This window comes from Dasypus novemcinctus, chromosome 19, assembly GCF_030445035.2.
Source record: "Dasypus novemcinctus isolate mDasNov1 chromosome 19, mDasNov1.1.hap2, whole genome shotgun sequence".
Taxonomy (NCBI): Eukaryota; Metazoa; Chordata; class Mammalia; order Cingulata; family Dasypodidae; genus Dasypus; species Dasypus novemcinctus.
The window spans coordinates 16,386,881-16,414,689 of record NC_080691.1 but is presented as its reverse complement, the minus strand read 5'-3'; the positions used below and the strand labels follow the sequence as shown (position 1 = coordinate 16,414,689).

Here is a 27,809-nt window from a genome sequence, read left to right as displayed (position 1 = left end):
GACCTGGCGCGGACGTAACGCAGGGCTGAGCAGGACGGGGAGGGGGAGGCAAAGTGGGAGAAGACCCCCGTCCCTCCGGCACCCCAAGGGCGCCCAGGATCTTTCCAGCCCAGAGGTCAAGGCAGGCCCCCAACGCGGCCCCCAGACCCACCCCCGCGCTCCCACGGCGCTGCAGCTAATCCTGAGACGGGGAGGGCGTGGGAGGCACATGAGCACAGGCGGGGGATGGGGGCTGAGGGCAGGAGGAGGAGTGGCCGCAGGCGGGACCAGGAGGCGTGGGGGTCCCAGCCTGCGGGGGCGAAGGGCGGCCAGGCCGGGGTCGGGCTCGCCGGGGGCGTGCGCCTCCGGCCCGCACAAGGAGGTTTTTGTGTAAGAGGCCGCTGGAAGAAAAGGTGCCGTCAGGAGGAAACAATCGGACAAATCCACAGGGGCGCCCTGCCAGCCGCCCGGCCCCACTTCACAAGTACCAGGGCCGTGGAAGGGCGCCTTTGACAAAGGGGGGACAGTTCTGGAGTCAAAGAGGATAAAGCGACACAACCAAGCGCAGCGCGTCAGGCCAGACTTAAAAGCCCAAATAAAGAGCCACTAGTGGGGCACGCTCGGACGAGGGGCATCGGACCCAAGAGCAGTGGGCTGCCAACTCTCCGAGAGGGCTCACGGCCCAAGGTCGCCAGGCCGTCCTCGTTCCACCGCACGCTCGCTGAAGGGCTGCGCGGTGTGACACCACGGATGCCACAAGGAGCCCGGGACGGCTCAGCACCCGAGACGGACGGTGCAGCGGTGAGGGGCGGCGATGGGCGGCACCAGGAGAGGCACTGGGGGCTCGCCGCGCTGGTCTCGCAACGTTTCCAGGAGAAAAACTCAGGACGGACAAAGGACACGGCTGGCTGCTCCCTGGACTGCTTCCCAGGCCTGAAAGCGCCTGGCAGGAACGGCTAGATTCCAGACCCCGGACACAGCGGGGGGCCCGGGGCCACTGCGCCGGCCATCAGCGGGGCCGGGCGACGGGAAGGTTTCGGCCCGAGTGCCGAGTGAGGAAGCAAGACGCGGGAAAGCGGGCAGGGCGCCGCCCTCGTTTGGTAAACTGGAGACAGAAGTCTCCCTTGCGTGGCTGTGTCTAGAGGGTGCCAAGGGCAAAGTGGAAACGCAGCCCCGCTCGTCCGAGGGCTCCCGCGGCCCAGCCCCTCTGCCCTGCATCGGCCGACCCGGGGAACGCCCTTATAATCCCATTCTACAGGTGAGGAGACAGGCACAGAGAGGTTGCCGCTCTTGCCCAAAGGCACACACTGGTAAGTGGCAGAGCCACGATCCAAACGCGGGGCGCCTGGTGCCAAAGTCCCTGCGCTCGGAACCACCTGGATTCCCGGAGCCGAGCCCCACGCTGGATGGAGGGAGCCGGGGAGTGTGCGGGCTCGCGCTGACCTGTGACGCCGGGCGCCCTTTCGGTGGCACCTTCAGCCCCCCTGTGCTCCGGCCTGGCCCACGCCTCCCGCCCAGGTGGGAGGGGACCCCCGTGGGCACCTAGGGCACCCTCCCAGCCCAGCTGGCCTGGCGGACGCCACCCCATGCTCCCGAAGGGGCAGCTGTGGCCCCCGCGTGGTCCAGGACGAGGAGGACCCCGCCCAGGGCTGGTGGCGAGGGCCAGCAGGCCGACGCGCCGCGGACGTTGGTGGCGCTGCCAGCGGTGGGCCCGGGAGGAACATGCCCTCGGGACGCGTTTCCAGACCGACTCGTCCACCCCTGCCCTCGGGCAGATGCTGGCAAAGGCCGCAGAGCCCCGCGGGCCCCGCCCCGTGCAGGGCCTTCAACTGGGGTGGACAGAACCTGACCTCCGGCACACCCCGGTCCTGAGAACTCGCCCAGTTTATTAGAAAACGCTTCCTGCAGGCCAGCCGCCAGGGCGCGGGCGGGCCGCGGGGACCTTCAGCCTGCGGGGCGCTCGTCGACGGCTTCCTCCTGCACCTGCCGGGGCCCTTCCGGCCCTGCTGCCCTGGGCTTCCTGGCCCCCTCCCAGCACCCCACTGCCCGTGAGCCTGGAGCAGGCTGCCCTGCCATCTCCCACTGCCAACTAGGTGGCGGACCTTGAGTTACTGTTCCCGCGAAGGGAAAATCAAAGATGGAGTCCCAGAGCTAATCATCTGAGAGGTTATAAACCCTCCCCCAAGAAAAAAAACGATTAAACTGAAAGGTACCATCCACCTCCTCAAGAAGCATTGGGTACACATCCCAACAAAATCATCTCTAATACTGTAACAGAGACGGAGAGAGGCAGTGAGAGGCAGCATGGGGGTCCAGCGGGGACGAAGAGGCCCGTCCTGGTTTCTGCTGCCCGTCACCTTCTCCCCCTTCTGCTAACAGCCCCTCCGTTTTCTTTGAGGGAAATAGCTCAACCTTGGTCCCGGTGGTGGAGGGGAGACTTTCCATCCCCAGCTCCAGGGGCGAGCATGTTGAGACCAAGCCTGACCATTCACAGCGGTCCAGTCCTCGAATGACAGTGATTGGCTCGAGGATGAGCATACAACCGGGGCCAGCAAATCAGAGCCAAGAAGCCTTCCTGCACCGGGTTTCCCCTCTGATGACCCTACAGCCTCCTCGGACGGTTCATTTTGTAGCTCTCTTGGGAAATCCAAAGCAGCCCGCTTCCCCCAACGTGGCGCAAATGGCCACATATGTCCACCTGGTGACCGAGGTGACGCTGTCGGCAAACGATGCAGACGCAGATACGGAAAACCACGAGTCTTTCCCCCCGGTGGCATCTGGCCCGGAGCGACACGCCATCATGGGACCCGGCCGAGGAACGCAGGTCACGGGAAGGGCTCGCGCCACGCCCGGCCCCGCTCTCCGGGACGACGCGTGGGGAGCTAGCCTTGCAGTGTCACTGCTGTTTTTTCCTTTTTTTTAATTGCACGCGTATGAACGGCTCGAATGCACGTCTGCTACACCTTGCCAAGCCTACCGGCAGTCAAACCACAGCAGGGCGGCCCGCGGTCATGCACTAGAGCCGCCCGTGGTCACGCACTACAGAGCGTACTGTTGCTGCGGGTGAGGATAAGAGAGTGCAGCGATGGTTCTCCTTTGAGTGCTGACCTCAAGCGTCCAGGCGGCAAGGAGAGACACCTCCCCGCGGGGCCAGGCTGGCCGGCTGGGACCAAGATGCTGGCACCAGGATCCCCGCTTCAGCTTCGGCCCACTGGCCGAGCTGGGGCAGGAACCAGCCTCACACCCGCCCCGGCCCCTCCACCAGGGCAGCTGCAGCTGTCTTGACCCACCACCCACAGGCAGCCCTGAGAACGTCACCCGAAACCCCCGCCCCCTCGGCCCGGCCGCCCCACCTTCGTGTCGGGGTGGGGAAGGGGTCGAGCAGGAGACACTGGTGCTTAAGCAGGGGAGACACCGGTCACTGGGCTCGGAGAGACGTCGCTGGGGCAGGGACCGGCAGGGGAGGAGGAGCAACGGAGGGAACGCGGGCTGGAAACCTCAGAATCATCTCCTTTCTCTTTGTTCCCTATAAATGACAAATCATCAAGACCTGTTAGGGAGTGGATGTAGCTCAACTGATAGAGCGTCCGCCTACCATATGGGGGGGTCCAGGGTTCGATACCCAGGGCCTCCTGACCCATGTGGTGGGCTGGCCCACGCGCAGAGCTGCCGCAGGCAAGGAGGGCCCTGCCGCGCAGGGGCTCCCCCCGGTGGGGGTGCCCCACGCTCAAGGAGTGCGCCCTGCAAGGACAGCCACACAGTGTGAAAAAAGCGCAGCCTACCCAGGAGTGGTGCCACACACATGGAGAACTGATGCAGCAAGATGATGCAACTAAAAAGAGACAGTTTCCTGGTGCCGCCAAGGGCGCAAGCAGACAAGAACACATGGAGTGGACACAGGGAACTGACAATGGCGGAAGAGGGGGGAGAGAAATAAATAAAATAAATCTTAAAAAAAAAAAAAGAAAGAAACGTCGCTGGGACGCAGACCTCAGTGAGACCGCGGCCCTGAACCCGTGACCTGAGGGGTTCCATGCTCCTGTCGCAGAAGCCGGGGGCGGCTGGGCCAGGATCCCTGTGGGGGGGGGAGCAGGCCACCGCGTGCCGCTGGCCCCAGAGCCCCCTGTGAAACTGCCCTTGTCCTTTCAGCACCCGGCGGCCAGGATGTGAGGACCTGCCATCACGTCCCAGGCATTGTTCCAGAAGCTGGGAACAGAGCAGAGGCCCCCACCCTCACCACCCTGTCGTTTTCACGGGGAGGAGGAGACGCAAAACAAACAGGAGCACACGACCTCAGGACCACTGGGCACGGGCGTTCCCAGCTGCGTTACTCATCACGACTGAAGGGCGGAAGCCGCCCAGATGCCCATCAATTGACGGATGAAGACACACGACGCGGTCTGTCCATGCAACGGAAAAAGCCGTAAAAAAGGAATGAAGCCTTGAGACCCGTGACAACGCAACGAGCCTCGAGAGCATAAACTCTAAGGAAAAACAGCCAGGCCCGTGAGGACAAAGAGCATAACGACTCCACTTAGAGGAAATGCCTAGAACAGGCCGATTCGTGGAGTCAGGAAGTAGACGTGAGCTTGCCAGGCTGGGAGGAGAGGAGACGGGGCAGTTCCCTGGGGGCGGTTTGTTGGGGGCGATGGACAAGTCTTGGTGACAGATGGTGGCACAGCACCTGGAATGCCTTAATGCTCTGGAATTGGACGCTCAGGGTGGTTACGACGGGAAACTTTACATAGTGTCTGTAAGCACGATAAAACCGAACCAAAAAGGGGAGTAAGTTCTGATACACGCTGCCGCACGGCCCAGCCTTGAAACCCTGACGCTAAGAGAAGCCAGTCACAAGGGACCATTTATGTGAAATATCCAGAAAAGTCCAGATACAGAAAACAGTTGCTGGTGGTCTCGGGTGGGGAGGGGGGTCGAGGACATTGGGGCTAAAGGGTACAAGGTTCTTTGGGGCTTCATGAAAATGTGCTAAAATTGATAGTGGTGCTGGGCCCGATTCTGACAGACTAAAATCTACGGAATCGTCCATCTTAAATGGGTGAATCGTGGTATGTCTCAAAAAGCTGTTAGGGAAAAAAAAAACAATAAGCATGATACATAAGTAAATTACCTGGTGTCTTAGAGGGTGATAAGGGCTACAGAAAAAAGAAAGCCGGGCAAGGAGAGCTGGGAGTGCAGGGGGTGGGAAACCCAGGTCAGCTGACAGGGAGGTGAGGATGGCCAGCCCGCACACCAGGGAGCCGAGAGCGCCTACAGCTGCAAGCAGGAGAATCCATCACCAGCCACGTGGGATCTGAGCCCCCTCTGGATTTAGAGGTGGAGGGGACATCACCACCCCAGGGTACTCAGGATGGAGGAATGAAATAAGGATTAGAGTGGATGTACTGGTATTCTACTATAAAACTACTGTGACCAGTTATAGAAGAAACTAGCATTGATCAGGAGACAAGACAGTGGCCACGGTAGTTGCTGAGGACAGGGAGAGGGAAAAAGAGATGTGATAGGGGGCATTTTCAGGATTTTGAGTTGTCCTAAATGATACTGCAGGGTCAGATGCTGGACATTATATATCCTGCCATAAGCCACTGAATGGCCTGGGGAAGAGTGCAAACTACAATGTCAACTATAATCCATGCAGTGCAGCAGGCCTCCAAAACGTATTCACCAAATGTAATGAATGTGCCGCACTGATGAAGAGGTTGATGTGGGAGGAGTGGGGGGTGGGGAGTGGGGTATATGGGAACCTCTTATATTTTTTAATGTAACATTTTGTGTGATCCATGTATCCTTAAAAAATAATAATAGGCAGTGGACTTGGCCCAGTGGTTAGGGCATCCGGCTACCACATGGGAGGTCCGCGGTTCAAACCCCAGGCCTCCTTGATCCGTGTGGAGCTGGCCCATGCGCAGTGCTGATGCACGCAAGGAGCGCCGTGCCACACAGGGGTGTCCCCCGCGTAGGGGAGCCCCACGCGCAAGGAGTGTGCCCAGTAAGGAGAGCCGCCCAGTGCGAAAGAAAGCGCAGCCTGCCCAGGAATGGCACGGCGCACACAGAGAGCTGACACAACAAGATGACGCAACAAAAAGAAACACAGATTCCCGGTGCCGCTGATAAGGATAGAAGCGGTCACAGAAGAACACACAGCGAATGGACACAGAAAGCAGACAACTGGGGGTGGGGGCGGGAGAAGGGGAGAGAAATAAATAAAAAATAAATAAATCTTCAAAATAATAACAATAAAAATTTTTTTAAAAGGACAATGAATAAAAGGTTAAAGAGTACAGTAAATTAAAAAAAAAAGAAAAGCGGGTGCTCAGGGTGGGCCTCAGTGCTCAGCGAGCAGGCGAGGTCTGAAGAGAGCCCCAGGAGGTGGGAGTCACAGCCTGTGGGGGAAGGGCGAGGAGAGGGTGCTGCAAGGGCCCTGCTCAGGCTGAGACGGTGGGGGCAAGGGCGAGGCTGGACGGCAGCGGGGGACAGCAGGGGACTGGAAGGCCCCACTGCGGGCCTCCCTCTCCTGCCGTTTTGACGGGAGCCCGTGGGCTGTGGCCTTACGACACCCTCCCAGGAAGCAGGGTGGCCGCAGGGGGCCAGCAAGGAGCAGCAGCAGGAACCCAGGTGGGACCGGGGCGCCCCACCGGCAGTGGCGGGGACGTGCACACTAGGGACGGATTCTGGCCTCTACTTCCAAGACGGGGCTGTACGACCCGAGCGCTGGACACGAGACGGACAGAGGGCCTCCCGGCCTGGGGCCGCGGCGCGGACGCGCAGGCGCCTGCCCGGTGGGCCCGGGAAGCGGGGGTCCAGGCTGGAAGTGGGCCCCTGGACGCTGGAGACCACGGGAGACCAGGAGCGGCCAGGATGGGACGAGATCACCCGGGAGAGGTCCGAGGCCAGGCCTGGGACCTGCCAGGAGGTCAGCAAGGGAAGGGGCAGCGGCCGAGCGCACGGAGGCGGGTGCCCGGGTGGGGGGGGCGGGGCAAGCGTCCCCAGAGCCGCCTCCCACCTCCCAGGGGGTGGAAGGAACCTGACCCCAATGCCAGGAAGTAAACAAGGGTGGGCCGCCCGTTCCTTCCCCCTCCCCAGCTGCCGGCCCCCACGCCCCCACCCCCCACCAGGAGCAGGCTGGGGGGAGGGAGGAGCCAGCCTCGGGCAGGTGAGGGCAGGGGAGGGGCGGGGCGGGAGGGCCCCCAGTCTTCCCAGGGGCAGAGGAGCGAGATCAACCCCCATTTGCAGCCCATAAATTTCCAGCTCGGAAGGCAAGGGTGAGCCTTTCCGGCGGTTTTTGTTTCTCTCTGTAATTCAGCTCCAGCCTCCCACTCCCCGGCCAGGGAGGCCAAGGTCAGGTTTGAACAGAGACGGAAAGAGCAGGCTTCCCTGTGTGTCCATCTGTCTCCCCGGGCCTCCGGCTGAGGTCCCTGCACGGTGGCCGTGCACTGCGCCGCAGCAGGCCCCCGAAGCCTGGAGCAAAGACACCTGAACTGGCCCCTCCAGCTCCAAGGTCAGGGACCCGAACCCACCCCCCAGCCGGGCTGAGTCTCGTGGCGGAGCCCCGTGGCAACGTCCCAAGCGCCCCCGGCCCTGGGCGCAGCGGCCCTCAGCCCCTGGGCATGGTGGGCCCCGGAAGGACCCGGAGAAGCAGGGCCCAGCTCCCGGGGCAGCTCTCCAGCCAGACCACGATGCCGCCAAGGAAAAAGCCTCTGCTCGGCCAGTGCCCCCGCAGCCCGCCCCTCCCCCAGCTGGAAGTGAAGAGGTGCCCGCGGTCATGCCAGGCAGCCGCGCTTCTGCGTGGTCGCGCGCCGGCTCAGCCAGGCAGATGTCTCGGCGGAGGCACGGCCAGTGCCCAGCATTCCAGGAAGGTCGGGAGGGCCGGGCAGCAGAGCGGGCATGTCGACACGCGCACGCACACATGCGCACACAACCCCACACACGTGCACACACAGCCCCGCACGTGCATGCATACACATCCACACGCACGCACACACACGTGTACACACAGCCCCACACACGCGTGCACACACAGCCCCGCATGGGCACGCAGACGTGCAAACACAGCCCGCGTGCACACACATGCACACGCACAGCCCCGCACGTGCGTGCACAGTGCACACACACACAGCCCCACATGCACACGCGTGCACACACAAAGCTGGAGAGAAGCAAGTCCCCTAAGAGCAAAGAGGGGAGAAGGGAAAGCTCCCACGACCCGCGGAAGGGTTCACCAGGGAATTGCTGCTTCTGAACTTGTTCCAGGTCCAGGCAGGCCAAGGTCACCTTCTAAAACAGTCAGTCAATGGCAGGGAGGGGGGATGGGATACTAGACAGGAGGAGGAATTCGCACATGCACACACACTCAAGGTCAGGAGCAAATAACGTTAAATCAAGGTCATAGATTTGGTTAGTATTCAGGACTCAACACTTTAAATTGCTGAATTGAGACTGTGGTGTCTGGACTGGGCAGAAATACCCGAAACTGTTAGAAGTTATTACCTCTGCGAAATGGAGGGATGAGTGAGGAGGAATGGAGAAGAGGTTTACTTTTTATTTTATTGCTAATTTTTTTTATCGTATGTTGCTTTGCGATTTTTTTAAAAAGGTAACTGGCAAGAATATGGAATCTTTAAACTTAATAAACTTTAAAACTTTAATAAAAAAAAAAAAAGAGCGAAGAGGGAAGCAAAAATGAACCAGGCTCAGGAACCTCAAAATAGCCCCATGTTTCTCTGCTGGGAGCGCGGCACTGCTGAGGCGAGCCCTCTCTCGTGGCGGGGGACGGAAGTCAGAGGACAGGAAGGAGGACGAGAAGCGAAACGGAGCCAGGCCCACACCTGCGGTCCGGGCCGCGGGCTGGGGAGCCCCCACGCGGCGCTGCCCGCTGCCCGGCCCGGGGCTTCCGGGAGCAACGACGGCGGGGGAGCAAGCGGCCACCCGGGAGGCCGTGCCACCCCCTGAGAGTCGACCGGGGGGCTTTCTCGAGCCCGGGGGTCGGGCACGGGCGGGAAAGGGCCTAGCTGGGCTGCACGTGGCGCCTGCGATCACGGAACGCACCCCTGGCTCTACCAAATGGCACCCAGGAAAGCAGACGGCGAGTGGACTCTGCCCCCGCCACTGGGAAGAGGTGAGTACGAGAGAAAGGGCCTGCAGGGACCCGCTGGCCGAGGAGGAGCAGGAGAAAAGGGGAGGCCGCCCGAGAAGAGGATCCGGAAAGGGCCCGGCCCTGCCTCCGGGTATCGAGGAGAGCTGCTAGGAAACGGGGAGCGCAGGAGGGCATCGCGGCCGAGGGGTGGGCCAGCCGGAGCCTCGGGGTCTGGCCCGAGTTCAGGTCCTGGTGCCCTCAGCTCTGAGCCGTGTGACCGGGGCAATCACCTAGCACCTAACACCTCTCTGGACTTCCATTTCAAACACCCGAAGCCACAGCAGCCACTTGGATTCGCAATTAAACGGCAATACGTGCAGAACAGAACAGTTCTCCATTAGCGATCATCGGCCCCCACCTTCTCTCTCTTTTAATTATTTTTCTTTTTAAGGACGCTTTCGAGTACATAGCACCCATCCTTCAACTGACAGGCAAAGACGTGCCCGAGGACATAAAGCAATGGGGACAGCGGCTGAGGCCACTATGTGGATTGGGGCGGGGGCAGGGGAGGCAGGGAAGGGTAAAGAAATGACCCTGGGAAACAGACATGGCTCAACCAATTGGGCTCCTGTCTACCATGTAGGAGGTGCAGGGTTCGATGCCCAGGGCCTCCTGGTGAAGGCAAGCTGGCCCACGCGGTGAGGTGGCCCACGCAGAGTGCCGGCACACACAGGGAATGCAGCGCCGCGCAGGAGTGCCGGCCGATGCCGAGCGCTGGCGCAGCAAGATGACGCAACAAGAGACACAGCGGAGAGAGAATAAGAAGACGTAGAAGAACAGGGAGCTGAGGTGGTGCAAGAGAGTAATTGCCTCTCTCCCACTCCGGAATGTCCCAGGATCAGTTCCCGGAGCTGCCTAAGGAGAAAACAAGCAGACACAGAAGAATGCACAGCGAATGGACACAGAGTGTAGAGGCAGGCACGGCCACCCTCTCTGGGGGAGGGTCCTTCCTGGCCTCGACGAGCTTCTAGGGTGGCTGGCCTTCCCTGGCCTTCCCTTGCCTTCCTTGCAGGGGAGAAATAAATAAAAAAATTTAAAAAAAGAAACAACCCTATCTCTAAGCACTCACCGTCCATTTCGTTCCGCCACCCTGCTGCTAGCAGTCGAGGGTCTGCCCTGGCTCCTGGGAACACTGCAGTGACCAGGACAAATAAAGCCCCCCCAGTGGGCATTCCCCTCATGAGGGAGAACAAGAATGGACAAAGAAACAGGCCGTGGTGCAGGGCGACATCCAGGGAAGTGGGAGCCTCCGTCCAGGCGGAGGGGAAGCAGGCCGGAGACCCTGAACGGGGAGTGGGCGCGGTGAGCTCGGGGAGTCGAGGAAACCAGCAAGGCCGAGAGGGAGCAAGCAGGGGAGCTGAGGAGGTCGGGGAGACAGCACGCGGGGCAGCTCGAGGGGCTCTGAGGCCACCGAGAGGACCCTAGTGTCCACTCAGAGCAAGACGGGGAAGCTGAAGGGTTTGGAGCAGGAGGTGGGGTACATGATTCAACTAGTGTTTCCACAAGGAAAACCACCACGGAGAACAGAACTTAGGGGGCTGGAAAGAGGCAGGAGAGCTGAGAAGAGGCTACTGCAACCGTCCAAGCAGGAGGCGGGCATGTCTGTGGCAGTGGAGATGCTGAGAAGGGGTCAGATTCAAGATATGCAGGACGCGGACCTGGCCCAGTGGATAGGGAGTCCGCCTACCATATGGGAGGTATGCAATACAAATCCCAGGCCTCCTTGACCTATTTGGAGCTGACCCATGCGCAGTGCTGATGCATGCAAGGAGGGCCCTGCCACGCAGGGGTGTCCCCCGCATAGGGGAGCCCCACGTGCAAGGAGTGCTCCCCATAAGAAGAGCCACCCAGCGCGAAAGAAAGTGCAGCCTGCCCAGGAATGGTGCCACCCACACAGAGAGCTGACGCAGCAAGATGACGCAACAAAAGGAAACACAGATTCCTGGTCCCGCTGATAAGGATAGAAGCGGTCACAGAATAACACACAGCGAATGGACACAGAGAGCAGACAACTGGCGGGGGGTGGTGGGAGAAATTTTAAAAATAAAGATATGCTGTGAGGCAAGAGCAAGCAAGACCTGCCGACGGACTAGCCATTGGGGTAGCAGGAAAGGTGTGCAGACAAGGGTGGCCCAAGGTTGCCCCCTCTACACCTGGGTCCACAGACAGAGGCGCCGTTTATGGAGACGGGGATCGCAGGTGGGAGGACGCCTTCAGAAAAACTAGTGGAGGATGCCCGAGGCGGAATCCAACCTGGGCAACCTGGGCAGAGGGGACAGGTCCCCCCGACGGGGAAGGCCCACGTGGACCCACCACCGTGCGCGGCGGCCGTGCCCTGGACTCCAGCCTCTGCAGGGAGGGGCCTCGGCCACTGGTGACGACCGGACCTCCCCTGGTGGCCAGAGGCCCGCTGAAACCTCAGAGCGTCCCCGGCCTGTTAGCCATTCAAATCCTCGAGGGCCGTGCGTGCCAGGCTCCGTGCCAGGTGGCAGACCCCAGAGCGCCTTCCTCGGGGGGCTGGCCTCGGGACAGCTTCACACACACCCCCGCAGGGTCACTGCTGTCTCCTCAACGGTCCGTGACAATGAGACGGCGAGACGTGTCACGGGACCAAACAAGATGCCCTTCGAAAGGCGTAAGACGCCCCGCCTGGCACGCCGTGAGCCCCTCGCCAACGGCCAACGTGAAGTTCACAATCACGCCCCTCGGCTCCTTTAGCCTGAACGCCTCTCAGCCAATCTGACCCCCTGGGGGAAGGAGAAGAAATCAGTTTCTTGGTTTCTTCCCCAAGACCTCAAACCCAGGGGTGCCTCCCCTGGAGTCCAGCTCATTGGACGGGTCTCTGGGGGAACGCTGTGTCTTCCCATGACTCATTTTTAGTTGCGCACACGGTAGTGGGTTGAAGTGTGGAAGCCCCAAGCCCAGGTACGTGCGAAGGCGACCTTATTTGGAATTAGGGTCTTTGAGATGTAATCAAGTTAAGATGATGTCTTCCTAGATTAGGAGGGTCCTAAGTCCACTAACAGTGTCCTCGTGAGAAGAGGTGGCACGGGGGAAGGGCCAGGAGAGAGGGAGGTGGACACTGTAGTGACGCAGCCACCGGCCAGGAAGGAAGGCCAGGGAAGGCCGGGGAAGGCCAGGGAAGGCCGAGGAAGGCCGAGGAAGGCCAGGGAAGGCCAAGGAAGGCCGGGGAAGGCCGGGGAAGGCTAAGGAAGGCCAGGGAAGGCTAAGGAAGGCCAGGGAAGGCTAGGGAAGGCTAAGGAAGGCTGGGGAAGGCCAGGGAAGGCTAAGGAAGGCCAGGGAAGGCTAAGGAAGGCCAGGGAAGGCTAAGGAAGGCCGGGGAAGGCCGGGGAAGGCTAAGGAAGGCCAGGGAAGGCTAAGGAAGGCCAGGGAAGGCTAAGGAAGGCCAGGGAAGGCTAAGGAAGGCCAGGGAAGGCCGGGGAAGGCCAGGGAAGGCCGAGGAAGGCCGAGGAAGGCCAGGGAAGGCCAAGGAAGGCCAGGGAAGGCCGGGGAAGGCTAAGGAAGGCCGGGGAAGGCCAGGGAAGGCTAAGGAAGGCCAGGGAAGGCTAAGGAAGGCCAGGGAAGGCTAGGGAAGGCTAAGGAAGGCTGGGGAAGGCCAGGGAAGGCTAAGGAAGGCCAGGGAAGGCTAAGGAAGGCCAGGGAAGGCTAAGGAAGGCCGGGGAAGGCCGGGGAAGGCTAAGGAAGGCCAGGGAAGGCTAAGGAAGGCCAGGGAAGGCTAAGGAAGGCCAGGGAAGGCCGGGGAAGGCCAGCCACTCCAGAAGCCCATTGAAGCCAGGTAGGACCCTCCCCCAGAGTCTTCCCACACCTAGATCTTCTGGCCTCGAGAACTGAGAGGGAATAAATTTCTGTGGTTTTAACCCATGTAGTTGGTGGTACTTGTTAGAGTAGTTGTAGGAAACCAATACACAGGTAATACAGAATCTATCCTCTTCATTTAAAAAAAAAAAAAGAAAATAGGAGCATCACAGATAAAGTCTCCCTTTGGCCAGGACCCCAGGCCCCTGCCCCCTCCTCTCGGACTATCCACTTTTGCCAGTCTGGTGCACATCCTTCCACATCTTTTTCTGTGCTTTTACCAGCACACTGAAAATACCTACATTATAAGTAGCACTACAGCTTTTGTCACTCAGTAATGTGTTTTGCAACCTCTCGGTGCTAAAACATACACACATCTAGTTCCTTGTCCAGAAAGCCGTCAGATGAAGCGCTCCACTTTATTTCCCATCCCCTTCTTGATGGGAACCGAGGTGTGTCCCACCATCTCGAGGCTGCTTCCGCACTTGCTCTCAGGCAGGGTCTGTCAAACCCCAGATCCCCCCCTTCGGTGGGTCATGAAATCAATGTAGAGGGCTGTCCTCAAAGAGAAATCCCCCAGAGGTCCCGAGGCCTGCAGACACACTTGCAGACGGTGGAGAGGAGGAGGGAACCCACCTAAACAGCCAGCCACCGGTTTTAAGTTCTGCCACCCCCTGGCACACATGCCCCAGCCCAGCCCGAAAAGCACAAGGAAGGAGAGGCCGCCACAGAGGTCAGAGCAAGAGCCTCACACACACACACACACACACACACACACACTACAAGCCAGGAGCACACCCCCAGGCCTCTCAACCCCACGGGCAAAACTCAGAGATCAGAAACCAATCCCAGAGCCCCACCGGGCCTGCTGATCTGCTTCCTGCACCTCGACGCGGGCGCCGGGAAAACGGGGTAACGATTTCAGCAGCAACCTCAAAAGGCCGGGAAGTCAGGCGGGATCGCCCGGGAAGGCGCAGGGTCACCCCTCAGTCCAGGTCGGTGGCCCCTGTAGTTGCTGTTCCCGAGCTGGTCTACGGTGCCAGGCAGCCCAGACCAGGGTCAGGCATCGGGACTCCGGCCCAGCCCTGCCAAAGCCGTGTAAGCCTGGGCCAGCTGCCCGCTCCGCTGTGCCTCAGTTTCCTTATCCATAGGAAGGAAACACCACTGCCTCGGCCTATTCCGCGCCCCCGGTGTCGGGTTCCAGGGAGAACCGTGGCCGACCCGTGGCCTTGTGCCCCCCCGGGGAATCTCCTCCTACCTTCTAACCCCGCAGGAGGTCACCAGGGCTCACCCCCGGTCTAGAACGGAAGAAACGGCAGCTGGGAGAGGAATCGCAGCTGCCCGAGACCCTCAGCAAGCAAAGGGCACAGGCAGGCCCAGAACCCGCGGCTCCCAGAAACGGACACGGGTTTCGAAATGAATCACGGCCTCCCACCTGGTCAGCACCCTGAGAAATGTAAATCAAAGCCGTCGGGCTAACAAAAAAGTCACAACCCCGGTGACGGGCACGACGTGGGGAAGTGGGCATTTTCATACGCTGGTGGTGAAAGTGTAAGCGGTTGAGCTTTCCAGACGGGCCAGTTGGTGATATTTATCCAAATTCAAGCCCAGCAGAAGAAGCTCCACTCCTAGAAATCGGCCCAAGAGAAGTAGCCACCACTTAAGCACACAAAGATGATGAGAAAATTGTCAGTCAAGCAAAAAACAGTTAAATAAATAAGGCTACAGAAGCTGGGGGGGAATGTATGTTCTCAGGTGGGAAAAATCACCCAAGCTATTCACTGAATTGAAAGCTAACTGCAGGATATTTATATATGGTAGACTTCAATGTATGTAAATACATATTAATACTACCCATATGTGCTCATGACGTATTAAAAAAGGTCTAAAAAATACATGCTAATGCCAGTTGTGACATCTGAAGAGGAAATACAGTGGGAGGGAAGTTTCTCTTTTTTCCTCTGTTTAAACTTTTTCACACAAGCCAAAAGTCATGTCTTTTATATATACAGACCTTTCCAATGAACCAAAAAAGCCTACAAAAATGAACCTAAAAAAAAGCAATTACAATAAGCAAATTCATAGAGTCTCGGTCTAGAATACAGGTTACCAGGGGACGGGGCGGAGGGGGGGGGTCCAGGGCTCCTGTTGGGAATGATGGAAATGTTTTGGTAATGGATGGCGGTGACAGCTACGCAACCCTGTGGACGCTTTTAATGGCACTGAAATGTACCTCGGAATGTGACTAAAAGGGAAAATATCAGATTGTCTATATGGTAACAGAATAAACTTTTTAAAAATCCATGGAACTACCCTACACAGTAAACCCCAAGTTAAACCATGGGCTTGAATTAATAGCACAGTGATAACAAGGTGCTCTCACCAACTGTAACGAAGGTCCCACACCAAGCAGGGTGGCGGGGAGGCGGCGAGGGGAATCCTGCAGTTGATGCCTGATGGTTCTTGAACCCACAGCTGCCCCAGTAAAGGGGAAAGATGAATAAAGAAGCACAAGCCTCCCATTCAAGTTGCACATGGGTGCGTGCAGCCAAAGAAAATGCCGGCGGGCGGTCCTGCGCTACCGCTCCCACGCCGGAGCCAGGGCGGCTCGGGCCCCTCAACACAGGCGGAATTCTTCCTCAGGAAGGCACGTGGCCAGGGACCCGGCCGGGCCGCCCTAGGAACGGTGGGTTTGGGCAGGGCAGTCTTCCTGCTTCCACGCCACCCAGCCCGCGCCTGCGTTACTAACAAAGAGTGCTAGGAGGCTCTCGCTCCACTTCAAAGCCAGAGATCCCAGCTCCAGGATAACCGGGGACAAAGTGGTTTTCCCAGAGTGGGAAATCAGGTGGCATGTACACACATGCATACACACACATATGCATACACACACACATGCATACACACACACGCGGACACACAAACACCACCGACATCCTTCACCTGATGAACAGCCTTAGAAATAAAACACCCCGAAATAAGTCCAAGAATTACTGGGCTGACAACACTCTTCATCTAGTGCAAGTCTCACCTACTCCCACACCCCGCAAGACACAAGCGGTTCTTTGCACAGAGCCACCAGCGAAGTGACAGCTTCTCCGAGATGCCATGAGAGAGCCAGCATGGGGCTGTGTGCGCACGGCTTTACCGAAACCACAACAGCAGCAGGCGTTCTGGAAAGACTTTCACTGAGCTAAAGCTGTCCCGGTTGACTCTGCAAAGCGTAACAGAAACACTCCTTAGCCTCCCTGGGACAGGAAGACCAGCTCTGCCACCCTTAGGGGTGGCTTCTCTGCCACCGGGAGGAACGTGGTGTCAGCCTCAGCCGACCTCCTCGCAGCCCGATTACAGGATTTAACAGGACAAAATGTGGAAAAACAAAAATCTAGGAATGACAGCACGTGGTCGAGATAGATGACTCACCCGGAGACCCTGAGAAATGCCAAACACTGCCCCATCCGTAAAGCCCACCGCGTCCCAAGACGTCGGGACCAAGCAGATGCACCCTTCATTCGTTCACTCATTCATTCATTCATTCCCCGAGCCTTGTGCTGGGCATGGGAGCAGGGACAGACAATGGGGACAAGTCCCTACAATTAAGAAAAAAAAAAAAAAAAGAAGCAGAGGTAGGGGAAACAGAGTGACAAGGCCCCCATCTCCATTCCTGGCCGGTTACGACAGGACCTTGGGCAAAGGCAAGCCTCGGTTTCCCCTCGGGGACACTGCAGGGTGCTGGCTCAATGGCAAGCAGGCCACCCCGCCAGACGGGGCAGGGGAGGTCTGGGGGTCTGGGGGTCAGCTGAAGGCCTTCATCGGTCCCCAGGTTAAAAGAGCAAACGGAACAGAGACAGAGGGCCCTTGGCTCAAAAGGCTCGAAAGGATTCCGAGGGCCATGGGGTGTCGCCTCCGGCTGGCGCTCGCCAGAGTGCTCAAGGGGAGAAAAGCAGTTTGGCGCTTCCAACGTGCGCCAGGAAGCACCTTTCTGTCTTGGGGGTTCCGGACGCCTGGGGCACTCGCTGAAGCACATGTATGGAAAGTTCGGTCCTCGCAGGGCCCACAGGAACTGGCACCCGCAGCCCCCACCTGGGCAGACCCTGCTGCGGGTGCGGCAGGAGCGAGGCGTGCCGGCCGGTCCCGGCTCCTCCGGGCCCCGCGCGGCCGGGTGCCCTCGCCCCGGCGCGTCCTGGGCCCCGGACCCTCCAGCGGGCGCGCAGGGGTCGGGCCTCCCTCCGCCGCCGCGGGGGGCGCCCCCAGCCGGGCCCCTCACCCACCTTGAGGACCATCTTCGTGATGATCTCGGGCACGGCCACGATCATGACGGCGCCCAGCACGGCGCACAGCAGCCCGGTGAGCCCCAGCGCCGCGGCCGCGCAGCGGGCTCGGGCGCGGCTGCCCATGTCTGCGCGCCCCGGCGGCCGGGGAGGGGACGGCGGCGGTGACGCGGGCGGCTCCGGCGGCTCCGGACACGCAGGCGGCGGCGGCGGCGGCGCGCGGAGAAGCGGCCCGGCTGGCGGCCCGCGGCTTTATGCGCCATCGCCCCCGCGGCCGCACCGCCCCCGCGCCGCCCCGGGCAGGCGGAACCGCGCGGGCGCCAAGGGCGGGGGCGGGGGCCTGGGGCGGGGGCGGGGCCTGGGCGGGGCGGGGCCTGGGCGCGGGCGGGGCCGGGGCGGGGCCTGGGGGAGAGGGGCGGATCCTGGGAAAGGGTGGTGGGGGCGGGGCCTGGGAGCAGGGTGGGCGGGGGAGGTGGGCGGGTCCTGGACGAGGGCGGCGGGGAGGGGCGGGGCCACGCCCGCCCGGACACGCCCCCCAGGCCGCCCCAGGCCCCACGTCCAGGTTTCCTCTCCTGGCTTGGCTGCGCGCCCCCTCCTTGGCCCCTCTTTTCCCTCTTTCTCCCCTCCCCCTCCTCTCCAGGTCCACCTCTTCCTCCTCCTCCCCTGCCGAGATCCCCTTCCCTCTTCCCTGTTCTAGAACGCCTCCCCGCCTCGCCGCGAGGTCCCCAGACCTGGAACACGGCCTGGCAGCTAGTGGCCTCTTCGCAGTAACTGTTTTAGAATGAATGACTGTGGAGCTTCTTGGAGCCGGGCCAAATACTTTGTACTCAAATAAGGAAAACTGAGGCACGGAGGGATGAAGGTCAACCAAACCAAATCCCTGCTTTGTGAAGGAGATGAGAGAAGATGAACAAGCCTGGCAAGTCCGCAGCGGGGTGATGGCAGTGACGAAGTACGGGAGAACTCAAGTCAGGGGGCGGCCCTGAGCGCGCACGCGCCCGGCTGGCTTCCACGGGCGCCTGCCCAGCGGCGCTCCTCCACCACCCCCACTGCCCACCTCCCCCCACGTCCGAGTTTTCAGCCCACAGTATAGGCCAATGTTCTCATTTTCTAGATGGGGCTGCTGAGAGGACGAGGGACGCACCCTGGCCACACGGGCTCAGGTGTCCTGGCTTTGCCCCCGGGCTCAGGTAAGCCGGGCCAGTCCTTGAGGGCTGAGAAGGGGGCCTCTGAAACGCTTATTCAACCCCCGCAGGAAGCGGCATTCTCCAGGCCCATCCTGAAGCTACGGGCTCGGGCCCGGATCACTCTTTATTGAGCACCTACTATGTGCGGCCAGCCTGCCCTGCCCGGCACTGTCCAGTGGGCCCAGGTGTGGGGGCCCCAATATCTGACCTGGATCAGGGTGCGTGGCAGCATGGCGGTGGCGTCTGAAGCATCCTAGTGAGCTCCTCTAAAGCGGGGGTCATGAGAAGAACCTCTCTCCACGGTGTGCTGTGAGGGTGGAGAAATGGGACGGCACCTGAGGAGCACTGCCCGGAGTGTGGCCAGCATTCCTGGCGTTGGTGGATTCTACTTGCGGGAGCCGGCCCCAGCCCACCTCTCGGCCCCACCTGCCCCCTGCGCCTCTGCTCCCAGCCTGCAGGGCCTTCTCGCTGTTCCTTGGACATCCCCGGCTCTGTCCTGCCTCTGAGCCTTTGCACTTGCTGTTCCCCTGCCTGGGATGCTCTTCCCCAGATCCTCCCATCACTGGCTCCTCCCCTTTCAGACCTCAGCCCAAAGCCCCTCCTCAGAAAGCCCCTCCCGTTTAACCCAGGGCCCCATCGTCTCGTTTACCTGTCACCTGTTGGTCTCCCGAAGCATCCCAGAGACGGAGGCTGGCCTGTTTTTGCTCAATGACGTATGCCTAGCACACAGTAGGTCCTCCGTGAATACTTTAATCAGCTAATTAATTCGTCAGTCCTTTGATTCCTGCCGTTTCGCTGTGCTCCCTCAGGCCCTCACCGGTCTTGAGCTCTGGGGAGGGTCCTGCTGGACCTGGCGTTTCCGGTATTTGGAGATGACCCAAGAGAGGGAACACGGGCCTGGCGTCTCCCCCTTCCTCGGCCCCCCACCCCCGCCCCCTGCAAGGACCCGCTGGCCCTGACCATCACCCCACCTAACTTCCACTGCTTACCAAGCCTTCAAGGTCCAAATGTAAGCAGTGTTTACCCAAAAGAGCCCCAAGGCCGTGCGGAGTGCCCTTGGGCCAGTCCACGTCGCCGCTTGACCAGAGGAGAGCGGAGATGAAAGACCGGGCCACGGAGATGAAAGACCGGGCCACGGCGACCTTGCCGAGGTGCGTCACTGCCGGGGCGGCCTCGGGAGAAGGGCGGCCGGCGCCCCGCAGAGGCCTCGGTGGAGGGAGGCGAGGCAAGCCCCAGGCGGGAAAGGTCATTGACGAGAATTGCGAACCTCCTGAAGTTTCTAATGTAACATTTTGGGTGGTCTATGAATCTTTTAAAAATAAACTAAAAATGATGTGAAGAAAAAATTTCCATGTTATCGGCACAGGTGATAAGCACGTCCGATCAGGTCTCCCACCCAGACCCTCCTGATCAAAAGGACAGATGATGACAGGGGTGGGCGAAGATGGGGAGACCCTGGCCCCTGGGGTCCTGCTGGGGGCACAGCATGGGGGCTCCTCCAAAGGCTCAACGCAAGTACCCGGCGGCCCCCAGCCCTCTCCTAGGTGCAGCCCCAAGAGAAAAGGGTTCTGTCCACCTGGAAACCAGGCCCCGGAGTCCACAGCAGCCGGGAGGTGGCGGTGGTGACAGCTGGGGAGCAAACTGTGGGCTAGTCGCCTGACGAACAGCGTTCAGCCTAAAAGGAGGGAGGCCAGGGCGGCGGAGGTGGCTCAGGGGATTGGGCCCCCGCCTACCATACGGGAGGTCCCAGGTTCAATTCCCAGAGCCTCCTGGTGCAGGTGAGCTGGCCCACGCCGTGGGGAGCTGACGGCCCACACTACGGAGAGCTGACAGATAGCAAACGCCAACAAGGGGTGGGCGGAATAAATAAATGAAGTCAAAAGTAAATCTGAAAAAAAAAAAGGAAGCTCGTGGAGCCAGTGTGGCTCATGGGTTAAGCACCGGCTTCCCGCAGATGAGGTCGGGGGTTCTGGCCCCAGCACCACAAGAAAAACAGAAATGGAGTGAAACTCTGAGACAGGCTATATGTGGACGAAACTTGAAAAATGCTAAGTGAGATAAACCAGACACAAGGGACCACTTCTAGTGTTTATATAAAATATCTGGTACTGGCCAATCTGTCACAAGGGGCTACCAGCAGAGGGGTGGTGGGAACGGGGAGGAACTGCTGAGGGGTCTGAGCTTTCTTTTGGGGGTGATGAAAATGCCCTAAAATTGATTTTTTTTTTAAAGATTTTTTTTTTCTCTCCGTCCTCCCCCCTCACCAGTTGTCTGCTCTCTGTGTCCATTCTCTGTGTGTTCTTCTGTGACTCCTTGTATCCTTATCAGCGGCACGGGAATCTGTGTTTCTTTTTGTTGTGTCATCTTACTGTGTCAGCTCTCCATGTGTGCGGTGCCATTCCTGAGCAGGCTGCACTTTCTTTCGCGCTGGGCGGCTCTCCTTACGGGGTGCACTCCTTGCGCGTGGGGCTCCCCTACGCGGGGGACACCCCTGCGTGGCAGGGCACTCCTTGCGCGCATCAGCACTGCGCATGGCCAGCTCCACACGGGTCAGGGAGGCCCGGGGTTAAGCCTCCCATGATGCCTACCTCACCTGGAGGAGGAGTCAAAGCCCCCCCGTGCCCACGAGGCCTCCGCCCCCCGCCTGCCCTCGCAGCCCCTGTCCCTGCCGCCAACTGGCTTGCTCTCCGTTCCTCCAAGGCCTGCCCCAGGTCACTCGCTTCGCCAGGCCCTCCCCCCGCCCACCCCTCTAACAGGACGAGCCCAGCCCGCGCCCGCCTCCTCCCCTGCTTTATTTTCTCCCCCGCACTTACCACCGTCCAACACTCTGCACCGTCCACACGTGCGTCTTACTCCCTCCCATCCCCCCGGGAAGAAAACAGCTCTCTCTTGCGCACGGCTGAACCCCCGGCTCCTAGCGCACAGGAGGCCCTCAACCAACATGAGCTGATGATGGCGTGAGCCCCTGCAGCCGCCCCGCTGTGTGGCCTCAGGCAAGTGGCTTCACCTCTCCGTGCCTCAGCGTTCTCATCTGTGAAATGGAGATGGCATGAAGAGGGCCTGCCTCGAGAGGTTGTCAGGGGGAGCGGGTTACTTGGCAAGGAGCCTGGCCCGGGGTTCCATGCTCCATAAAGGCTGGACGGGGCCTTCTCCACAGGCGGGCACCCAACCCGGGGGTCAGCCGAGACGTCGCGTGGAAGCTGCCGGAGCTGATTAGAGGCAGCGCGGGGAGAGCAGGGGCCGGAACCAGGTCAGCTCCGAGCGCGAGCTAGACCGCGGGTGTCCTTGCTGCTTGCTGGGAGACAGGACAAACCTGGAGACGGGGCAAAGAGGAAGGAAGCAGAGAGAACGGAAGAGGGGGCAGGGGGACGCGGGGGAAGGAGGAGGCCAAGCGCCCTGGGAGGAACTAAGGGGTTTCGCCGTCTGCTGGTCTGCTGCCGGCTGGCCTGCACCGTGGGAACAGGCCGGGGCGCACGTGTGCTCTTACGTTCACTCCACCCGTGTTGAACTGAGTGCCTACTGTGCGCCAGGCGCTGCGCAGGGCACCGTGGGCGCAGCGGGGGACGTGCCTGCGTGGCTTGGCCTGTCGGAACCCAAGGAGGGAAACGGACTTGGCCCAGTGGTTAGGGCGTCCATCTACCATATGGGAGGTCCACGGTTCAAACCCCGGGCCCCCTTGACCCGTGTGGAGCTGGCCCATGCGCAGTGCTGATGCGCGCAAGGAGTGCCGTGCCACGCAGGGGTGTCCCCCGCGTAGGGGAGCCCCACGCGCAAGGAGTGCGCCCGTAAGGAGAGCCGCCCAGCGCGAAAGAAAGTGCAGCCTGCCCAGGAATGGTGCCACACACACGGAGAGCTGACGCAGCAAGATGACGCAGCAAAAAGAAACAGATTCCCGGTGCCGCTGATAAGGATAAAAGCGGTCACAGAAGAGCACACAGCGAATGGACACGGAGAGCAGACAATGGGGCGGGGGGGGGGGAGAAATAAGTAAAAAATAAATCTTTAAAAAATAAAAAATAAAAAAAAAGAGCTCAAGGAAAGCGACGGCAGCTGGAGCTAGGGGAATGGGGAGGGGGTGCCAGGATGGGGAAGGCGGCAGGGGGCTTCTGAGGGGCCGTGGAGTCGTGCTGGGGAGACTGGATTGGACTCCGGGGCTTCCAGAAGGCCGCTGCAGGGTTTTAAGCCTGGCGATGGCATGCGCCGCCCCCCCAGCTCCCTGCACAGCGGGCACCTTATCCAGTAAAGCCCCGGCGGGGCCTGGGCCAGGAACGACGCTAATACCTAGTTCAACCAAGGCCACGACTTACGGACCTCGAGGAGCCAGGCCTCGTGCTGCACCGGGAGCCGGCAGGGGACGTCACCGCGGCCCCTGCCCCTGTGGATCTCCCATCCTCAGGGACAAACAGCAACGACAAACAATAAGCCCCATCCCTGACAAATTCTGCAAGCCGCTGGCCCCGCGCTGTCCAGGGCACCAGCCACAGGTCACAGGTGGCCGAGCCCGGGAGCCGGGGCTCGCCCCGAGGGCGACGTGCTGTGAGCGCGAAAGGCCCGCTGAGTTTCAGAGACTTCCAACAAAACCGGGACGAGAAAGAGCTCGCTGATAGTTTTTTATATTGACGACATGTCGGAATGATACTATTTTGGATTTATCAGATCAAGTTAAATATGTTATTAAAATTAATTCATGCATTTTACTATACGTGTGTTGTTTGTGTATGTTGATGTATGAATGATATGCTTCAATAAAATTTTACTTGAAAAATTAATTTCGCCAGTTCCTTTTTGCTTTGGGGGGAGCCACTAGAAAATGTTAAGTGGCGTCTGTGGCTGCCATGTACTTCTGTGGCACGGCGTGTGTCAGTGGATGATACAGGCTCGAGGAGGAAATAGAATGTGGTAAAGCCTCCAGGGGCAGGGGTTACAGCGCCAACCTGGTGTTCTGGGAAGGCCTCTCTGAGAAGCTGGCGTGGGAGCAAGGGCCTAAAGGAAGTACAGGGAGAAGCCAAGCAGACACTTCAGGAAGAGAATTCCAGGCAGAGAGATTAGCCAGGGCAAAGGCCCTGGGGCAGGCTTAAATTTTCTTTAATTGTATCATGGAACCATACAGAGAGAGAGAGAGATGATAGATAGATAGATAGATAAATAGATAGATAAATAGATAGATAGATGGTAGATAGATAATAAAATTTACCATTTTAACCGTTTCTCAGTGTGCCACTCGGGGGTGATGAACTACAGTCCTGCTGTGCCGCCCTCCCACCCTCCGCTCCCAAGGCGGATTCGTCACCAGCAGAAGCCCCGCCCCCTAAGCAGTAGCCCCGCCCCCCAAGCCCCCGGACCCTCTGATCCGCTTCCTGCCCCTGGCGTTGCCTGTTGTGGGCGTCTCACGTGGGTGGCGGCGCCCGGCGCCCGTCCTCGTGGCCTGGCTCCTCTCCCTCGGCCCCACGTCTCCAAGCCCGTCGTGGGCGGCCTGTCCCAGAACCTCGTCTCCTTTAAGACTGAGTCACGTTCTGGTGCAAGCAGGGAGCGCCTTTTGTTTGCCCGTTCGCCCGCCGACACTCGGTGGTTGGCAGCGCCGGGCATTGGGAAGGCTGCTGCTGTGAGCACGGGCCCACGAGCACCTGCTGGAGCGCGTTTTCCACTCTCTGGGGTCAAGGCCTCGAGCCGGATGGCCGGTCGCCTGGTTAAATTCCGTGGGTTTTGTTTGGGGGACGTGTCTAGGGTGATTTTAAGGAGCCGCCCATTTCTCATGTTTATGCAGATGACATCTCGGGAGTCCGTTTGCTGCACGAGGTTAAAAATGTCCCCTATGAGAGGTGGCCGTTAGCAGGGGACTCCAGAACCGCCCGTCACCCCCGGGGGTCCCGCTCCTGCCCTTCGACTGGAGGCCCCCCAAACCCCGGGCTCCTGCGGGATCGCCCGCCGCCCCGAGTCCTGGCGCCCTGGCTCAGGGCTGGCAATCGAACGTCACCTTTGCCCCGGGGCGCTCAGGCCTGGTGACATCGCCTCCTGGCGAGGGCCGGCCCTCCACCCAGCAGCGCTGTCCAGGCCAAGGTGCAGGTGAGGGGCGAAGGCAGCGGGCCGCGGGGAGGACTCTGCTCCGGCGCCCGAGAAGCCGCCTGTCCCGCAGGCGGCGGCTGGAGACGTGAGGATGGTTCTGGTGCCGGGACCCGGAAGGCCCCTCCGAGGTCAACTGGCTTGACCCTGCCTGCTCCTGCAAGAGACAAATGCCTTCATGCTCATTCATGTAGCAAAGCTTTGCCAAGTGCTCACGTATGAGCCAGGCCTCCCGTGTGCTAGGGGCTGGGAGAGAAAGGCGAACAAGACAGGCAGGGCCCTCGGACCTGGCCTCTCTCTTTAGTCGGGAAGAGAGATTAAAAAATATATAAACAATAATCTTTTACTAAAACAGACTAATGACTTAAGAAACTCTGTCATTTAACAGAAAAGAACCAACTTTTAATTTTGCATCAGTGTACAGTTTGATACTGTCTTTTAAAACATTATATTATAGACCTATTAAATCTTTCCTAACTTTGACTACAAAATTTCCTTTTTTGTGAATCATCTGCCAGTTTTGTATTCTTTCAGGTTTTATTCCCAATCTTTCTTAATAAAATTTTGGGATAAAACTCATTTTTCAATAGTAATAATAAAAAGCAAAATCTATATACCTTAAAAAAAAAAAAAATATATATATATATATATATATATATATATATATAAAAACAGGGAAACGGACTTGGCCCAGTGGTTAGGGCGTCCGGCTACCACATGGGAGGTCCGCGGTTCAAACCCCAGGCCTCCTTGACCCGTGTGGAGCTGGCCCATGCACAGTGCTGATGCGCGCAAGGAGTGCCGTGCCACGCAGGGGTGTCCCCCGCACAGGGGAGCCCCACGCGCAAGGAGTGCGCCCCGTAAGGAGAGCCGCCCAGCGCAAAAGAAAGTGCAGACTGCCCAGGAATGGTGCTGCCCACACTTCCTGTGCTGCTGACCACAACAGAAGCAGACAAAGAAACAAGACACAGCAAATAGACACAGAGAACAGACAACTGGGGGAGGGGGGGAATTAAATAAATAAATCTTTAAATAAATAAATAAATAAATAAATAATGAAAATATATATATATATAAGCAAACAAACAAGGATTTCAGGAGATGCTGAGTGCCAATGATAGATATGAATGAGGAAATGCCAGGGAGAGATGGGGATGGGAGGGATATAGACCTGAAGGATGAGCGCGGGGGAAGGGCATTTCCAGCCCAGGAAGAGCAAGCGCAAAGGCACTGTGGCAGAGAGATATTTGGTTTGCTCAAAGAATACATAAGCAGGGACCAGGCCACGAAGAGCCCTTTAGATGGGGTGACTGTCCCAGTTGATGCCTCTTGACACAGTGTAATTATTCATAGCACCCCCTTTTACTCTCAAAGTTTGGACAAGAAACCATAAAGCCATCCTTTCCTTGGAAAAGGATTCTGTTCTTCACCCTGGAGGGCTTGGGACAGAGAGTAGCCTGATCTGATTGAGGTTTGCAAAACAGATTTCAATTACGCGTGATTTCATAAAGGGTAAAAACATGATGACAGCATCGTGGTTATGAAGACAAGTCCACGTTTTTCACAGGTGCACACAGAAGGCTTTGGGGAGACAGGGCTCAATGAACGAGATTTGCTTCAAAAGAATTCACTAGGGAAGCAGACTTGGCCCAGTGGTTAGGGCGTCCACCTACCACATGGGAGGTCCGCGGTTCAAACCCCGGGCCTCCTTGACCCGTGTGCAGCTGGCCCACGTGCAGTGCTGATGCGTGCAAGGAGCGCCCTGCCACGCAGGGGTGTCCCCCGCGTAGGGGAGCCCCACGTGCAAGGAGTGCGCCTCGTAAGGAGAGCCGCCCAGCGTGGAAGAAAGTGCAGCCTGCCCAGGAATGGTGCCGCACACACAGAGAACTGACACAAGATGACGCAACGAAAAGAAACACAATTCCCAAGTCGCTGACAACAGAAGCGGACAAAGAAGAACACACAGTGAATAGACACAGAGAACAGACAACTGGGGGGGGGGGAAGGGAAGAGAAATAAATTTTAAAAATTAATTAAAAGACACATTTTTTAAAAAAAGAATTCACTAAAAGATAAACAGAGAAAAAGCCACATGAAGCAAATGTGGCCAAAAACTTGCTCATTGTAGAATCTGGAAGATGGATGTATGGAGGTTCATGATACTGTGAACTTCTGCATGTGTTTTGGGTTTTTTAGACTATATATCTCTTTACGTAGGCACAACATTGTGAAGGCACTTAATGCCATTGAACAGTACTCTTAAAAACGGTTAAAATGGCAAATTTTCTGTTACATATTTGGGGGCAAGAGTCAAATTGAGGCATGTTTCAGATGAATTGCAGGCTATCCCCCCCAGGAACCATCCTCTGCTTCTTCACCCACCCTCTTCCCCAGGAAGGGCCCCTCAGGCTCCTGAGCCCTCTGGTTTTAGTTGGATTTGGCCAGTGGGAGATTCCAGGAAGGTGGGAGAGGGGAAGACAGACGCCGATTCTCCAGCTTCCTCCCTGGGGTATTCCCTCGCTATGGTAGAGTAAGGACAGCTCATACTCCTCTGCCTTCCTCCCCTTGACTCTGTCTCAAGCAATAGAAAGTAGCAGAAGTAGCCCTGTGCGACCTCAAGCTGCCTCAAGGGGGCAGCAGCTTCTGCCCTTTCCTCCTGGGCTGCGCCTGCTGGAACTCGGTCGCCCTGTTGTGAGGGAGCCCAAGCAGCCACGTGGAGAACAAGGGAAGACCGCGGCCTTGGCCAATGTCGCCGTAAGCTCAGCTGTTCCCAACAGAGGGGCCAGCCGATCCGGCACCGCGAAGGAGAAGCGCAGCTCGCGGGGAGAAGGTGACTTAATGCGAGTGCGCAAGCAAGGAAGTGGGAATCTTCCCCAAACCAATTCAAAGTGAGAATGGGAGCCTCAGTTTTTATAGGTGCAGGAGAGGGGTATGGGAGAAGGAAAACAAGTGATGCCAGGGGTCTTGTGAGGAGGGGACGTGCAATTTCTCAGTCCTGCCTCGTCTCAAGCGCATTCCACTTTGTCCTTGGTGTCGGTGGCTAATAAACCGCAGGTGCGACCCTCGTGGCTCCCTTGTAGTCCTCCCGGGGAGGGCATCACCGACTTCCTGAGCTATCGGTCTCTCCTGATGCTGGCCTGCGGGCTGTGCTTTGAGATGTTATTTCATTCCTCTAAACAGAACTGAGAGGGAAACGGACTTTGGCCCAGTGGTTAGGGCGTCCGTCTACCATATGGGAGGTCCACGGTTCAAACCCCGGGCCTCCTCGACCTGTGTGGAGCTGGCCATGCGCAGTGCTGATGCGCGCAAGGAGTGCCGTGCCACGCAAGGGTGTCCCCCGCGTGGGGG

At 58.9% G+C, this 27,809-nt stretch overlaps 1 protein-coding gene across 13 annotated transcripts in view; it reads right to left on the bottom strand.

The window, feature by feature from the left end:
- SCARB1 (scavenger receptor class B member 1) overlaps nt 1-21,998 on the bottom strand; it is a 73,073-nt gene extending 51,075 nt beyond the window's left edge. For 5 of the 13 annotated variants that reach the window (XM_071209747.1, XM_058281227.1, XM_071209749.1 and 2 more), the window contains exon 1: nt 15,330-15,497. In XM_071209747.1, the coding sequence (XP_071065848.1) occupies nt 15,330-15,482 (153 nt within the window). In that variant the 5' untranslated portion in view covers nt 15,483-15,497. Of the gene's footprint in view, nt 1-15,329; nt 15,498-17,214; nt 17,464-18,609; nt 18,709-19,050; nt 19,121-19,425; nt 20,077-20,665 lie in introns of those variants that run through there. The other 8 variants (XM_071209751.1, XM_058281233.2, XM_058281228.2 and 5 more) reach the window with 6 other exon arrangements.
- Nucleotides 21,999-27,809: the final 5,811 nt, after the last annotated feature.